This window comes from Pterocles gutturalis, unplaced genomic scaffold, assembly GCF_000699245.1.
Source record: "Pterocles gutturalis isolate BGI_N339 unplaced genomic scaffold, ASM69924v1 scaffold10907, whole genome shotgun sequence".
In the NCBI taxonomy this organism is placed as follows: domain Eukaryota; kingdom Metazoa; phylum Chordata; class Aves; order Pterocliformes; family Pteroclidae; genus Pterocles; species Pterocles gutturalis.
This window is the reverse complement of record NW_010110265.1, coordinates 24,373-39,510: the sequence shown is the minus strand read 5'-3', so window position 1 is coordinate 39,510 and position 15,138 is coordinate 24,373. Positions and strand designations below refer to the sequence as shown.

At 39.3% G+C, this 15,138-nt stretch overlaps 1 protein-coding gene across 1 annotated transcript in view; it reads right to left on the bottom strand.

Moving 5' to 3' along the window:
* Positions 1-2,570: 2,570 nt before the first annotated feature.
* KIAA1549L (KIAA1549-like ortholog) overlaps positions 2,571-15,138 on the bottom strand; it is a gene marked incomplete at its 5' end in the record, with an annotated part of 34,902 nt that continues 22,334 nt past the window's right edge. The window contains 6 exons of the mRNA XM_010073291.1: positions 2,571-2,852; positions 3,894-4,040; positions 5,353-5,504; positions 7,898-8,043; positions 9,269-9,366; positions 13,260-13,607. Coding sequence (XP_010071593.1) covers positions 2,571-2,852; positions 3,894-4,040; positions 5,353-5,504; positions 7,898-8,043; positions 9,269-9,366; positions 13,260-13,607 — 1,173 coding nt within the window. The remainder of the gene's footprint in view (positions 2,853-3,893; positions 4,041-5,352; positions 5,505-7,897; positions 8,044-9,268; positions 9,367-13,259; positions 13,608-15,138) is intronic.

Here is a 15,138-nt window from a genome sequence, read left to right as displayed (position 1 = left end):
TTTCACAGCACATTTCACTTGCATTGCATAGAAGGGCCTATTTACTTGCAAAATTTCACTGGGGTAAATAGAAGAATCATTCAAAAACAGAGGTAATAAAGCTGATGCAAAATGTGGCTGACATTTAGTGTAGATTTCATTTACCAAGTTAGGTTAAGCCAGTTGTGAACCAGCTTAGTAATAAGAGTAAGCCACTCTTCAATTAGGTCTGCATTCAGATTACAGTGACTTTGACTGAAAAATAAGCAGAACATCATTCAAGGTATTCTAGTGAAACTTGCACATACAGACAAATCCTAATAGAGAAATTCAGCCTTGCTCTCAACAAGTTCCCACTGAAGCCAACCAGAACTAGTCTTTTTGTGGCACACTAAGTTTGGCCCAGTATTTTTCAGTTGTTGTTTTAAAGTGTGATACTCTTAGGCAGTGAACACAATTTGGATGTGTTGCATGACACTGATAAGATCAGTATTATTTAGCTGACAGGTAACTGAGACAGCAGTCTGTCTTTACTAGACTTCTATTAATATGAAAGATTGAGTTTCTTTGGTTGTTTCATATCCAAGTCACTCAAATGTATATTTGTGTACTCCAGACACAGCATGTTTATATTGATCATTAAAATTACTAGGGGTTTTTTTTTGTTGGTTTTTTTTTTTTTTTTTTGCACTTGATTTATGGAAATTTTCTGACTATAGCAGAATAGTCACTTCTATAAATATACAGCACATATATACACAGAAATTACAAAAATACCTTTTATTTATATCTGATTTTTAAATAATAAAAATGAAAATTCACATTTGTTGAAAGATTAGCAAGCATTCCAAAAGCTTCTGCAGTATTTAAGGTACTGGAGCAGAAGACATCTGTATAGTCTAGGATAACTATGTATCACAACCTCAGTCAGGGTTTATAATATAATTATTTGGGGGGAAAATAGCTCTTCTTTAAAAGTTTGTGCTTCATCAATTTCTTCTTCTATCCCCTATTCTAGTCTCCTCTCTCCTCCTCTCATCTTACTGATGGGCAAAAAGCTAAGCCAAGTTCCCTTTCTCACCTCGGTAAAGACCAAAGAAACTCAGAAATGAAATGATCAGACAAAATAGCATAAGCAATTGAGGATAACAAAATAACTTACTGAAATGAAGGACATTACCTTTAGCTCCAGTTGACATCAAACATGCCCAACACGACATATTTTGCAACAACTTCAGTTCCCAAAGCTAATTGCTGAAGGAACTGAAAACAATTGTTCATGATCTCCAACTAGTCTGTACAACTGCAAAAGATGAACTATTGTCCCACTCAGCTGGTTCGATTTTCTGTTGGGATTGGATTCATACAACAATACGCTTTAACAATTAGTGACCTTTATCTTGCACAACATAAAGTCAGTGTAATTTCTGGAAATGCTCTCTTTTTCACAGAACATTAGTATTTTTGTTAATCCATGTAACCATTTACTTATTTACACGTTAATACAATAATCAGGTCCTCTACATTCTGATCCACTGTGCATTCGGTGGTACAGTGTAATCAAAATCAACTGCAGCTTCAGGTAACACTTTCTGGTATCACTTTTGTAGATATCATTGTTTAAGAAAGAGAAAAAAAGCACTGTGTTAAACAGAGCTTTTCTTGTCCAAGCAGGTGTATTCATTATTCCAGGTTGGAAAGACTTGCTCAAAGATCTCAGGTTTACCAGCTTCACATGCATTCAGACTGAAAAGCCTGAATATAGAGCAAACGCGAATAACCTTTTTTTCATTTCTCCTGCAAGCTTCTAGCACCAATATCCTTTGTTGGCTCTTCGTGTATTGTATTCTCTCACGCTGAAAAAAATCTCCTCCATAACTCATCAGTGGCATTCAGGGACAAGGGAGCCAGCCACTGATTATCAAAATATCATTCACCTTCTTCACAGCCTTCTCTTCTTTCACTTCTTTGTACTGTTAATAGGATGAGGAGAATTGGGGCTATTTACAGTACATTTATTTGTATCACTCACACATCTCTAATTCTTTTGGTTTGAATACAGTCTCTAGAATGAAAAGGCTGAACGGCTCTGCATTGCTGAAATCAACATCCCCTACACAACGTCCTGCAGCAAACAAGTAACATGGCCACCGCCACACCTACTGTGGCCTTGAGCTACCTGTGTTCTATGTATTTTCTTCTTTAATCAAAGTTTTGACATGCAAAAGTTATTTCCAGCCACCCTACCTTTGGACCTGCAAATGAAACGTTGCATGGCACAGACGTGTTCAGCAGCATCTCTAGCGATGATGGGTCATAGTATGAGAGCTAAGTGACAAACAATTGTATATGATCAATCTTATCCTTATTAAACAGTTACCTGGCAGCATTTCCTTAGCTGGCAAGCAGAATTACGTAACTTCAGAGTCCTGTTGCTCCAATTTAAGTAATTTCATGGTCTTGTATTTTCAGACAAGAGAAAAATGCCATCACTTTGGCACAATTCACAGCAAGTTTGTAACTGAAAATTAAAGGAGTCACTTTCTTGGCTACCTCAGGTTGCATGACACACGTGCTGTGCAGAAAAGATGTTAGACCTGGAACTCAAACATGTCTGTTTGCTTCTTGGCCAGCTTAGCAACTTCTTCTCTTATTGCCTTTACGAGGGCAGCTGTGGAAATGTTGGTGAGAGGAGCATCAGACGGGTCATTTTCTGTCAGGCTCTGCTGAGAAGCTGCAGTGGACGGCAAAGGAGCTTGTTCCAGGCTGGGGTGCATGCTGGCTTGCTGGCTGTATTGGCGAGGGAGTCGGGAAGGAGAATTATGTTGGTAGCGGGACCTCGGGTAAGCCTCGATGTATCCAGGAAGTGGAACCTGTAGAGCATTGTAATTATACAAGATTACACAGAACAATTGATCCATAGTGCCACCTGCCAGGTAGCACAAACCTCCACGGGGCAGGATAAGATGCAACGGACAGCACTACATGAAGAGAATGTAAACGTCACACTCCTAAGCATCCATAGTAGTACAACGTGTGAACATGCCACTAGAGGCCACCAGGTTACTACTTTCTCTCACTACACAGCATCTAGCAATTTGGAAAATAAATGCTTTGTCGGATACAGTTGCCTTCTCCCACAAAACTTAGTGCTTCAGTAATTACCATTTAACTGAGAAAATAATGCAGTAAATTGAGCTTATAATTCTTTGTTATCAAATCTCCTGTTGCCTCCCTTCCCTTGTTTACAGTCCAGCTAGTAGAAACGCATGAAAAGTAAAGAATTTAGATTTTGACCTTATAGATATTAAGCCTTTGTTCTTACTAATTGTCAAGAAAATCTTGGAAGCATGATCAAGCTATAATCTAGAGGCTCAGAAATCAGAAATCATCCAGAAACTCAAACCCTGGGTATTACTTTAGATCTTTGGTTTTTTGCAGGTTTTTTCGGGCTTTCTGACTGCATTATTTTGCTAACACTATTACTAGTTCCTCTAGTATTGATTGTCAAAGAAAGACAATTTCTTGACAACTCAAACCCTGGGTATTACTTTAGATCTTTGTTTTTTGCAGGTTTTTTCAGGCTTTCTGACTGCATTATTTTGCTAACCCTATTACGAGTTCCTCTAGTATTGATTGTCAAACAAAGACAATTTCTTGACAATTGGGAGGTGCAAATTTCTTGTAGAAACATCAGTATTTTGTTTTCACATTTTTTCCTCTTCTCAAACTCACAGGAGGGCTGAAAATCTGAGTGACAAGAATTTGTTAAAGCTCTGTAACGGGTAAGTGAAGTTAAAAGGAACTTTTCTTTCCTTTTAATTCTACATTGCCACAGTTGCTTTTCAGACAGCTTCTCGCATCCCTCTCCATTCCTCTGTGTACACTCCATCGGCACTAACTGCTCTTCCCACCTCTTTCCTTGAAGACAGGGAAACCCACAACAGGGTTACACTTTCTCCTTCCAGAGAACTGGCAGCTGGAGACTTGCTTTCCAGCTTTGTGCAGTTCCTCCTCAGTCTCCACTTGTGACAAGTGATATCTGACTCTTTTTCATGGGACTGCAACCAAGGAGTAGGGATACATAAGGGAAAAATAATGGAAGACAAAATAATTTTCCTGATTCATTTTATGGAGGGTTTTTTTTCTTCTTAAAGAAAAAGATTAAAATGATTGCTTAGGCCCAACGGGCCTCCTGGATTTAAAATGTCAGTAGGGTTAAAAACAAAAAAAAAACCCAAATCAACTAAAAATACTGAAACAAAATACAAAGGAAAATAAAAAGGTTTTCCATGCTTTAAAGGGCAGCTCTGGGAAGGGAATCTGTATGACAGCATCACAAGCCTCCAGGTGCCAGGGGCACATCAGCAGATGTGCTCAGCTTACAGAGGAACATCTTTTTTCTTGACAGTTCAGCCTACAAATTCAGACTTGCATCTGACAGTCAAACTGAATTCTTTTCCTCATAGGCATCAGGAGCAGTAATAAAGATTTGGCAACAAATAGCTGCCCCCAGGAACATTTATACAACTGTGTTGTCTCTTGCTTAGCTGCTTAAAGCCAACTATTAGACTCCAGTGGCAATTCACTGAGGTATTCTGTTGATGATGTGCACAAGGAAATAGAATCCATCCCCCAGTTTGTTTAGCTGAATGGGTTCTGCATAAATACCAGATGTGATCTCAAGCAGCAGAATTGATCTTCTTTTTCCTCATACAAAAAAAGCCCTACGTTTTTGAAATTGTTTCAACCATGATAAACTACTGCAATTCATTTTAGGACGTCTCAGCTTTATTCTTTGAAATATAGGTATACTTCGGGCTAAAAATTACATCTGTCCCAGACTAGGATTGCACAGTTAATTATTTAATTTATGATCAATTAATTATTTAATTTATGATCTGTCACTGCAGCTTGCCAGAGGACTTGAAACACTCATGGCAGGGCTGCGGTGGAGCCAGGATTCGGAAGCTGGGCTGTCTTTAGAGAAGCCTCCAGAAGGGAAAGATGCCCAGCTTCCAAACAGCACAAGGCCACCTTGAGAGGCAGCACACGTACTCCTGCCACGTCCCTATCCAAATATTTAACCTCTGTCTCGGAAAAGAAGAATGGTACTTAACCCATCAACTTTGAATGGGTGCCAGCCCCTAACCTAGGGATGATTTAACTCTCTAAAAGACCTTACTTACAGTTCATGGGGTGGACAGCTAAAGTATCTATGTCCCCTCTCATAACTTTTCACTACTAGAGATTATTACTATTCAAGGAAGAATTACCTTCCTCGGATTCTTTGCTCATCAGTTAGCAGTGCTTCAAACCCGTCCTCTGCAAATAACAGAAACTATATGCAGTTAGAAAAACAAGGATGCTTACTGAGTCTGCCCACTGCCCTGGTAATTCATTTTCTCCAGCATAGGGCATCCAGGCTTGGTTCCTGTATGCGCTCGGTGGTGTTGGGATAAAATAGCCTGTGAAGCCAGGTCGGTTTGCTGCCGGTATGGCAAACACTGCTGGTACAGTACTTCCTATTAAGAAACAGAGTGGATATGATTAATAGCTAATTTCAGTTATAAAATAGACAATAATGCTATTGAAGTAACTGGCCACAGTCATTTTTAGTTTTTTATGGGTGAGAATATGATCACCATTGGCTGGATGTAAGGCTCCCACCATCTGACTAGAACATCTCTATCATGCTGGGAAATACTGGAGAAGGCAAGATTTGCAGCTGTCTATATAATCCTATATAATCATTCACAGCCTTCAGATAAAGATATGAGAACTTAGTCCTTAGGACTTGATCGTTGTAACAACTGATCTTCATCAAAACTTTGAATCATTAGAGAAAAAAAAAATATTTTTCCTCTTACATTTGCTTCCTTGTGTTCAATTTTTAGCTGTTGTTACCATGGGTTTCAGAGTAGTGCACCTTTCTTTTCAACAGCAGGCTATAGAGCAGTCAGTTTACACAGTAAAACTGTCTTAATATCTCTAGGCACAAAATCCACAAAAGTGAGTGAGCGATACACTTAAAAGGCTGTAATCTCAACAACCCCATCATAAAACTTCAATGTTTCCATAAAAAATAGCAAGGCTCTACCTGCTCAATTCCTTTTCTGGGAACAGTCTATGACTGCAATAAATTATGCAGCTATGACTTAAATATTTCCAAGGAAACTTGTAGATACCAAATCTGTTTTATCATGTCTTGATCAAGATGTTTGAATAGGGATATCCAGGGAAAAAAATTAAAAAGGAAGAAAATTGAGGGATATGTAATCTAAAATATGGAGTAAAAACTTCCATGTTATGTTGGGTATTTACACAGTGTTTTCTACTGTTCGGGCTTAAGTCCAAGCTTCCATTCTGACATCGGGTTGTAGTGCCTTTTCACTTATGTCAGGGAGGATGCTGGAGACACTCAGCCCTCAGAGAAGCAGTCACCATGGAATTGCTACAGACCAGTGGGATCTATCACATATGCCTGCACAGCGGGTAGCCACAGGGTATCTCACAGGACCTCTCTCCCAGTTCCTCCAGTCCCTTGGTTTGGAAAGAAGTGGGCTAAGAGAAGAGGCGTGGGTGATCTCTGTTCTTCCCAGGTCACAGACAGCACAGTTTGCTATTTTAAATGCGTAAGCAAGGCTGGAAATAAACATTCTTCAGAGAACAAAGTGCTGCTCCTGTAGATGACACATGGCTTCTACACTAAAATGCTCGTTTAATTTAACCACACCAAAATGAGTTACTGTTCAGAATGAACACTCAGTTAGCTGATGGAACACCTTATCCCAATTTTTACAGCAACATTGTTATTTTAGAGCTGATGTTGATGGGCTGCATGAGAGCAATATTAGACTATTTCATGCCAAATCAGCACCTGCAGCAATGTCTCTTCATGTATTGAGGCAATAAAAATTTATTTTCCTATCAGAATGTTAGAAATCCTTGTATTACAGTTTCAGGTTTCACACAACTCTCCCTGTCTTCCCCTATATTACAGCCTTTTGTAGCATCTATACTATACGAAAGTTTCCTCTAACTACCTCCAGAATTTTTGTGGCAAACTCCACAATGTACACAAAGGTCACTTTGTCTCTTCTGAAATGCAGCCACTCTTCAGTGGCAATACGAGATACTTGCTTTTCACATACAGCAATAAAATCTCCGCATCACTGGAAATTATAAAAAAGTATATCACACAGAACTCATTACTGCAGACGTGAAGAAAGAGCTCTTGGTAGTGTGGCATATTTTATAGCTTGAAATGCTTTAAAATGAACGGGTGAGCATCTGCTCTTTTCAGATTCACATGCACCATTTGCAGAAGGTATGACAAGAAGGGAGAGTAGAATGGATCCTTCAGACCTACTGTATTTAATTAATTGACAACAGATTTGCATATCCACATTATTATTCTCAATAGAAGATGTTGAATACAATGCAGATAATTGTCTACTGCTTCTGAGGAAGCTAAGAAAGAAATTTTTCTGGCAGATTAACAGAGCAACGTCTAACAAATTTACTAATTTCAAGAATTTGAACTGACAGTGTAAAATTTTTTTAATCTTGTAAGCTCTTTTCTATAGCCTTTCAAGAAAGCGTATTTTGCCAGTGAGAAACTATTTCAAATATTTTTCCAATTTTTGCAATAATTACTGCTGGATCTTAGCTTCAGAAATGACCATTTCCTGGTGCTTCTCAAGGATGAGTAGTATTTTACAACGCAGCTGATGCTGCGCTTACAAAGGGGCAATCCTTCATAGGTCTCCTTCAGTTGCACCAGAAGAAAACCACACCCAATACAATCTTTCTCGAAATATGCATCTGTATTTGCTATATCCTATGCATTCATTTATATGCAAAATAAATTATAAGGCTCCCAAAGCTGCAAGTTGCATCTGCATTATTTTTTCACCTGAGTGAAAAGCTGATTGATCAAGTGGACCAACAGACATCGGAGCTCTTGAACCTGGTGCAAAAGATGCCTGATCATGATGCTGGGCCTGATCTGCCCCACTGGACTCAGGGATTCTCACTTTGCTGCCAATATCTGATGTAGACCTGTGCATTAACAAAGAAAAAAAATAGAAGCTTTTGACATTCTGAGTGACAGATAAGATTCAGAGCCACATACATGCCTATCAGCTACAGTGTGACACGCCAGCTAGGAACGAGCTGTCTGATTTTGCTCTGGCATGACAGAAGTTTGGAGAACTGGAGAACAGCAGGTCTGGGGAAGTCTGAGGACAACTTCCTTATCCTGGTCACTACTTTGCCAAAGCATGTTATTACCATTGCACAGGACCTTTGCTTGCTGCTTCAAACAAATGCCTCAAAGTGACATGCAACAGTAAAACCAGAGCTTTACCATAGGTCATCAACACAAGACTGTAGACAATACCATACTACCACAGTATATACGACATGGTATCATATAGTAGGAGACTGCTATGGAAAGTAGCGTTGACTGCACTTGGAAAGGACTAACATCTTTTGAAATGGTGCATCCCAGTTGCTTTAGAGCTAAAATGTAATGAGTAAACGAGGATATGTCAACAGGCAGTGTCCGTACCCTGAATATTTGGACACAGTTAGGATATCGTTAGCAGCCCCTCAGAAAAGTTTCCTTTGGCCTCGGTGCTCCGCAGCAGTGCCCAGCAGTCCTGCGGTGCCTCGAACTGCAGCTGGCACCAGGCAGCACCTAATGGCACAGCACTGAATGCAAAGTGAGTTCAGCCACCACACAGTGTAAAAATTCCTTGAAATGTTTTTTATAGAGTGCCTTACTGTGAGGAAGAGGCAAAACGTATGCACTGAGCTAAGGCTATCAGGCTTTGGCACGTATTTGGCTTCAGAAAAGCAGGTATGAGGAAAGCTAGGCAGAAATCCCTGGACCCGGGGTACTGGGAAACATCTTACCATTCATCCGTATCCTGTTTCAGGTCCTTACAATAGAGAAAAGCAGGGAGAATGGCAGTGTGAATTATCTGCCACGGATCTGCAATGCAATACGCTGTTACGCGAGTTGAGGCAAAGCATGTTCTAAAAGAAATCAGAGCTTGGAATTCCCAATTTTATTGAAACTGATTAGCTAAGAGAAGAGAAAATCCATTGTTATTCATTTCCTCTTCATGTTAAAATAAAATAAAAAGATGTTTCTAATTTCACAAATGTGTCTTTATAAGTGCCTTTTAAGTGGCTTGTAAGTGTCCCTTCAGGGTTTGCCCCAGTTCTTACAACAGTGGATTTTAGAGATCGTACCTAGAATAAAACAACAGATAAATACCTCCTGAGAGAGGCAACAGCCACAGGACCTGTTCTGGGAGGGACAGGAGGAGGAGGAGAACCCATTACCATCTCAGGAAGCTGAGAGAATCTGTAAGCCTGTAAAGGAGAAAAATAAATATTTTCTGAAACACCAGTAGATCTCGGTCAAATTAAAAACCAAAAGAGAGCCAGAAATTAAATACCTGCTTTGCGTCCCAGACAACAGAAAGTTAATTTTTTGTGGCATCAATAGTAATTGCATTTTATTTGAGAATTTACAGTGCTTGGGTGATTTTAGGATGTGGAAGAAAACATGAGCAAATTAATTCAAGGCAAGATGAAGTCTAATTAAAATAAAGCATATTAAACGCTGTCTCTGACATTTGTAACCTTACTGGCAAAGCAGATCTGTTATGATTATGTGAGACTAAGCAGCTGCTTTGGACCCACAGGAAAAAGATCTCAGTATTTTCACTTCCTCCTGAAACAAAGTATTTTAAAGATTTAGGAAGCGTTCTCAGAGCAGCATCTAGTGAGTGAAGCTGCCTATGAGCAATGTGTATTTCAACCTCTTCCTTCCAGCCTTGAAGAGATGAAAATTATTCACAAAACCCCCAAGCTCTAACTTTCTGAAGTAATAACAAAGGTCTCAAACAGTTCTGAAAAAACAGAGTAATCCAGACGAACACAGGACCAGCCTACTAAGTCCCACAATTAAGCATCTTGCCCATAGCAATTCTGGATTTCATCACTAATACATTTGAAGGATGAGTAATCGTGTGCATGAAATCCATGGCACCCAAGAAATGACATGCAGGACAAAATTTTTCTTCAAAATTCTTTGTACTGCTATAGATTAGAGGTCATAATTTTTCTAAACGTACTTTAAGACAGAGGGATGATATCTCTCTAGTGCTTCATTGACACTTTTCTTCAACACACTGTGGTTTTGTTTTTCTTTTTTTTTTTTTTTTAATTATGCTTTTACTGACGATGCTTCAGAGCAATGCAGAGGATTAAAGATAAGATCAGAGCAATAGCAAATAACAGATTATGAGGAGGCTGTTCAGTATGAAGACACAGGCATTTTGATAAAAACTAGAGTCCAAAGTCTAATGGTGGGACTTTGGCTCTCTAAACAAGAAGTATCTGGTTCAGCCAGAGAAGCTCCCTCCACAAACAGCAGAGAAAGCTGAAAACACGTTCCCATGGGAGGAGTCACTCTATCTCCTGCCTTTAGGAAGAGCCTACAGGATTTACATGATTAGCTCAGACTTAACACCTGCATTTAAGTTTCAATTTGGCAATATAAATCCCACACTAAATATCAAAAACCACACTTCTTTCAGTATTCATTTTTTAAAATTACACATTTATACAGTGTTCCAATACCTTCTTTCTCAAATATCTGCAAAACTGGGTTAACACAGAGGAAAGGTAACATCAAATACTGACTGAAACATCAGTGTCTCTATGGGAAAGCAATGCAGACCAAGCTTCTTTCTCCCACCTCTCACTGCCACCCATTTTAAAGCAGGGTAGAGTCCCTCAAAGGCACATCCAGGAAAATAATTTTTCCTTTCATGCCACTTACAAAGTCTCCTAATATTTATTTTCACCATGCTACAATGGTATTTAAAGTATTTCTGTATTTAGATGGGGGAAAAAACTCTAAAGGTACAGTTCCTAGACAGGGGTTGGAAATACTGATTTTTAATGAAAGAACTGCATAGAAAAAACAAATGTTATTCACATCAAAGAAAACCTCAGTTAGATTTCTCCTAGTGCTGGACCTGAAATGGTCTGCAGTGCCTCTTCTGCATCTGAAAAGCTGGCAATGCTCTCACAGGCTGAACCAAACACTTCCTTCTGGCTCCACAAGCCTTTCATCCCACATCTTGCTCTCACCATGCATTTGTACCAAGTATAATTTTTTTTTCCCCTTATTTTAAAGGAACAGCACACAAGCTAATGTTTCAGAGTAGTCAGTGACTCCAGATACTGGTTGACTCTAACAGGGTAGACAGCGACACAGAGGCAGATTTGGGTTTTCTCTTGTGTGTTAATGGATCTGCTTTGGAACACGGACATCAAAGGAGGCATTTTAAGCAATCACAACGAAGGATTCACAAACGTCCTGTGGCTTGCACTGAAAATTTCGGGGAAAATAATAAAATAGAAAATCCAAATGCTGATTTTTCTGCTTACATAGGAGATGAATTTTGAGTGAGTGGCAACATTTTGCTAATGTCTGGGCAGAAGGAATCCAATTAGGGTGAAAAATCCTGTTACGAGCTCTGCTGTGCCATGCCAAGGAACAGTCCGTCCTGGGGGATGGCAGTCAATCCTCTTTGGGCTGAGCTTCCCCAGACACCAAAACAGTTATGAGAGGAAACTCTAATAAAATTTCTAGAATTTCTCCAGTGGATTGGGGCATTAGTATTCTCCTACATGCCACACATAAATGAAAAAAAAAAATGTACAGAGGCTGAATTAAATCAAAGTTTTACTACAGAGACCTGGCTGTTGCAGCATTAGATGAGCCCTTAGGTTCCACGCTAACTGGCATGATTGTAAAAATAAAGTCACTTCACTGAAACTTGTACACTGTTGCAAAGCCAATTAGAAAAAAAAAACCCAGCATGTATGAAGAGACTGATCTCACAGAAAATTTCCCTAATTTTATTCTTCAAAATCAGATTATCTTTTAAAAATGTTGCATCACTTTTGTTGTTCACACACACAAAAAAAAAAAAAAAAAACCACCCAAAAAAACCCCCCACACCTCCACCTGAAGAAGAGAAACATTCTGCATGGATTCCAAACTCTTGGGGATAAAACACCAAAAATTTAAAAAGCAAAACAGTGAAGATTTTAAAAGTTTTAAGTGAGGTTTAGCAGAGAAATGTCAGCCCTGTATAACGAATATCCCAGTGCTCAGGTACCTCGCATCCCCAAAGCTGCCTGATGCCCCTCACTCACCCCTCTGCCCACCGAGCCTGGACACCTTCTCCATGTGTCACCCAGCCCGCTCCCGAGCACTGCCCTTGGCAGCATCTCCCCCAGAGCTGCCGAGCAGGGGGATCCTGGGCAGGCAAACAGCTGCTCAGGTGCTGAGAGCAGTCATTCTTGCTTGTTTTTCCTACCCACAGGTCACTTCCCACACCCATTGCTGCTGGATATTTTCAATTCCAGTCCTCTGGGCTCATTTGAGAACAAACCCTTAAATGGCTTACTTAAGGTACAGCTCATATTTGTGAAACTAATACACAGAAACCTGTGAATTAACAGCCTTATCCAAAGCCCAGCAACCTGTGCATATCCTAAACTGTGGTGATCAGTTATCTTCAGGGAACATTTTAAAGCTATCTTCAAAATGCCAGAAAGATAAGCAAATGCTTAAAGAACCTAAACATATAGATGATTTAGAAGAGTAATGAGTCTTAGAAAGAAAATAGTGAAGGATTCACAAAAAAGTATGGCTATTACATTTTTTAATAAATCTGTCACCAAATAATATTTTTAATTTCATTGTAGAAAGACTCTCTGAAGTATCAAAGTAATCTGACTACCCATTAGCTGTCTCTTAAGCTTGTAATCAAATTCTAACCATAAAATATGATTATATGCTGTATGAAGTTCATCGGACCAATTTCAAAGTGCCAGAAATAACCTTTAACATGATTTAAATAGCACCAGCCTGAACCCTTGCAGGCAGTGCCATTGGCTTTCAAATACATTCAGAACCGTTGAGAAGCCGCATCATTTCATGTGTTTTTTTTTATTGTCATGGAAGAAATTCATACTAATAGTTATTTTGAACTGAGGACTTTTTCCTGCATTATTCTCTTATTCTAGCCAGAATACATACACCCCGCTACTCCTGGTTACTGTAAGCACGGCTTTACATCTGGTGTTAAGCATGTAAATGGGGCTCCATCTTAAAAAAAAAAAATGTGTCTCGGACTAGAAATATCTTTATGATATTACTAAAGAGAAGTTTCACTTACTGGTCTTGGTAAACTGTACTGATACATTTCTGGTCTGTATGTGGGTACCCACTGCACCCCGGCTCTCGGTCGGGTCATGGTACCGGGAGCGCTGGTCACAACCTCTGAGTAGGGCAAGTGTGGAGCTGAGCTGTACGCCTCCTGCCTGCTCTGCCCGCTGTGGCCCGCTGAGGCCAGGCTGAACGCCTCTTCCAAGAGCATATGCATCTGCTGTCGAACCTCATCAATGGAGGGCTGAGAACTTAAAGTTGAAGTCTCGGAGTGGCCTTTGGCCTGACAGGACCTGGTGTAACTCCGAGGCTCGTTGACACGGTCAACATTTGTTTCTTCTATAATTTCAGGCTCGGTCTGTTGGATGGAATAAAAGCATGTATACGTAAAATGCTTTACAAGACAGTATTTGTGCTGCTTCACACAAAACAAAGACAGATGTAACATACACAGAGTCAGGAATTGTGACAATAGAGATGCCGGACAAATATTGGAAAGGAGTGATACGATGCAGGCCGTTACAATAGCCAGGAACTCAAAGACCAGTTTATATCCTCCATTGTCTGCTGTGAAAACTACCAGGGACATTCTGTGGCAGATTCAATTGTCAATGATTAACTTAAAAACAATTAGAATTAATGTTTAAATTCTTTTCTTAGTTGTTAGCATCAATGGGAGTACAACTGTGCCAGGAGGAGTATGGCTCCCTCAATAGCAGCATCACTGTGAAGGACCCCTTACAAGGGACCACTTGTTACAGCCACAGGGACTGAAATTCTTTTGTCCATTCTCACAAGTTAAGATTTCAGAAGAATTAAAGTTTAGGAGTTTTCCTGGACTTTCTAACCTAGTGAGGACCACTAACAATGACACCACAAACTAGGTCCCGTCCCTTGCGGAAAATATCCTGATCCAGCTCAGTCATCTTACCTAGCCACTGAACAGTAGTCACACTGAAATTTGTCCAAAACTAATGTGGGAACAGTGAACAAAGCATGCACTCTAATGAACAGATGGGTCTTGTGCAGCTTAACCTGTGCAACTTAATTCCTTCCGTACAGTAAGTACAAATAGAAATCAGCCCCCTGATTTTTTTGCCTGTAACCCCAAGACAGAAAAAATCATATTTTTAAGAACTTGCCAGTGAAGTACCTAACTTCATCTATCTTCTGCAAAGTTAGTTTTACAGTGTATAGTTTTTAAAAAATATGTTTTAAACAGGCAACCTGAAAAATCAACCAGTTCCTTATAATTATATAAATATCAGTGAAATTAATTTAAGATGCTAGGATAACTGGTATTAAGAACAGGATATGTACCTCCTTCTATATATAGCATGTGGGTAGGATCATGTTAGCGTTTAAAATAGCCACAAATAAAAGAATACCACAGGATGTTCTTTAAAAATTCCAGCACTGTCCTGATAAATTATTTGAGTGCTCCGGAACTCCTCCTGTGGCATAATTTTTTCCCATGCAAAAGTTCTTTTCTATGCCTGACCAGATAAACTGTGCCCCCAACCTTTTGCAAGCTACGTGTGGTCATAGGTACTATAGTACAATCATAGTACATGTTTCTTCATTTGCAGAGGAAAGTGTCAAACTGACTTTCTTCTTCTGTTATCAGCCATTCAGAGAACAATTACATGGTTAACCTGAAAACTGACAATAAATTTAAATGGAAAATCTTAATATGTTTTCCCTCTTAGCTGTTATAAATATATTTTGTATGTAATGAAAATACAGCAAATAAAAAGGAAAATTAAGACAGTAATTAATCATTTGCACATTAAAATTTAATTAAAAATTAAAATTTAATTAAAATGAAGCCATTAGACTTCTATAGAATGTCTACAATATATTGTATGAATAAAGGATGCACATTAACA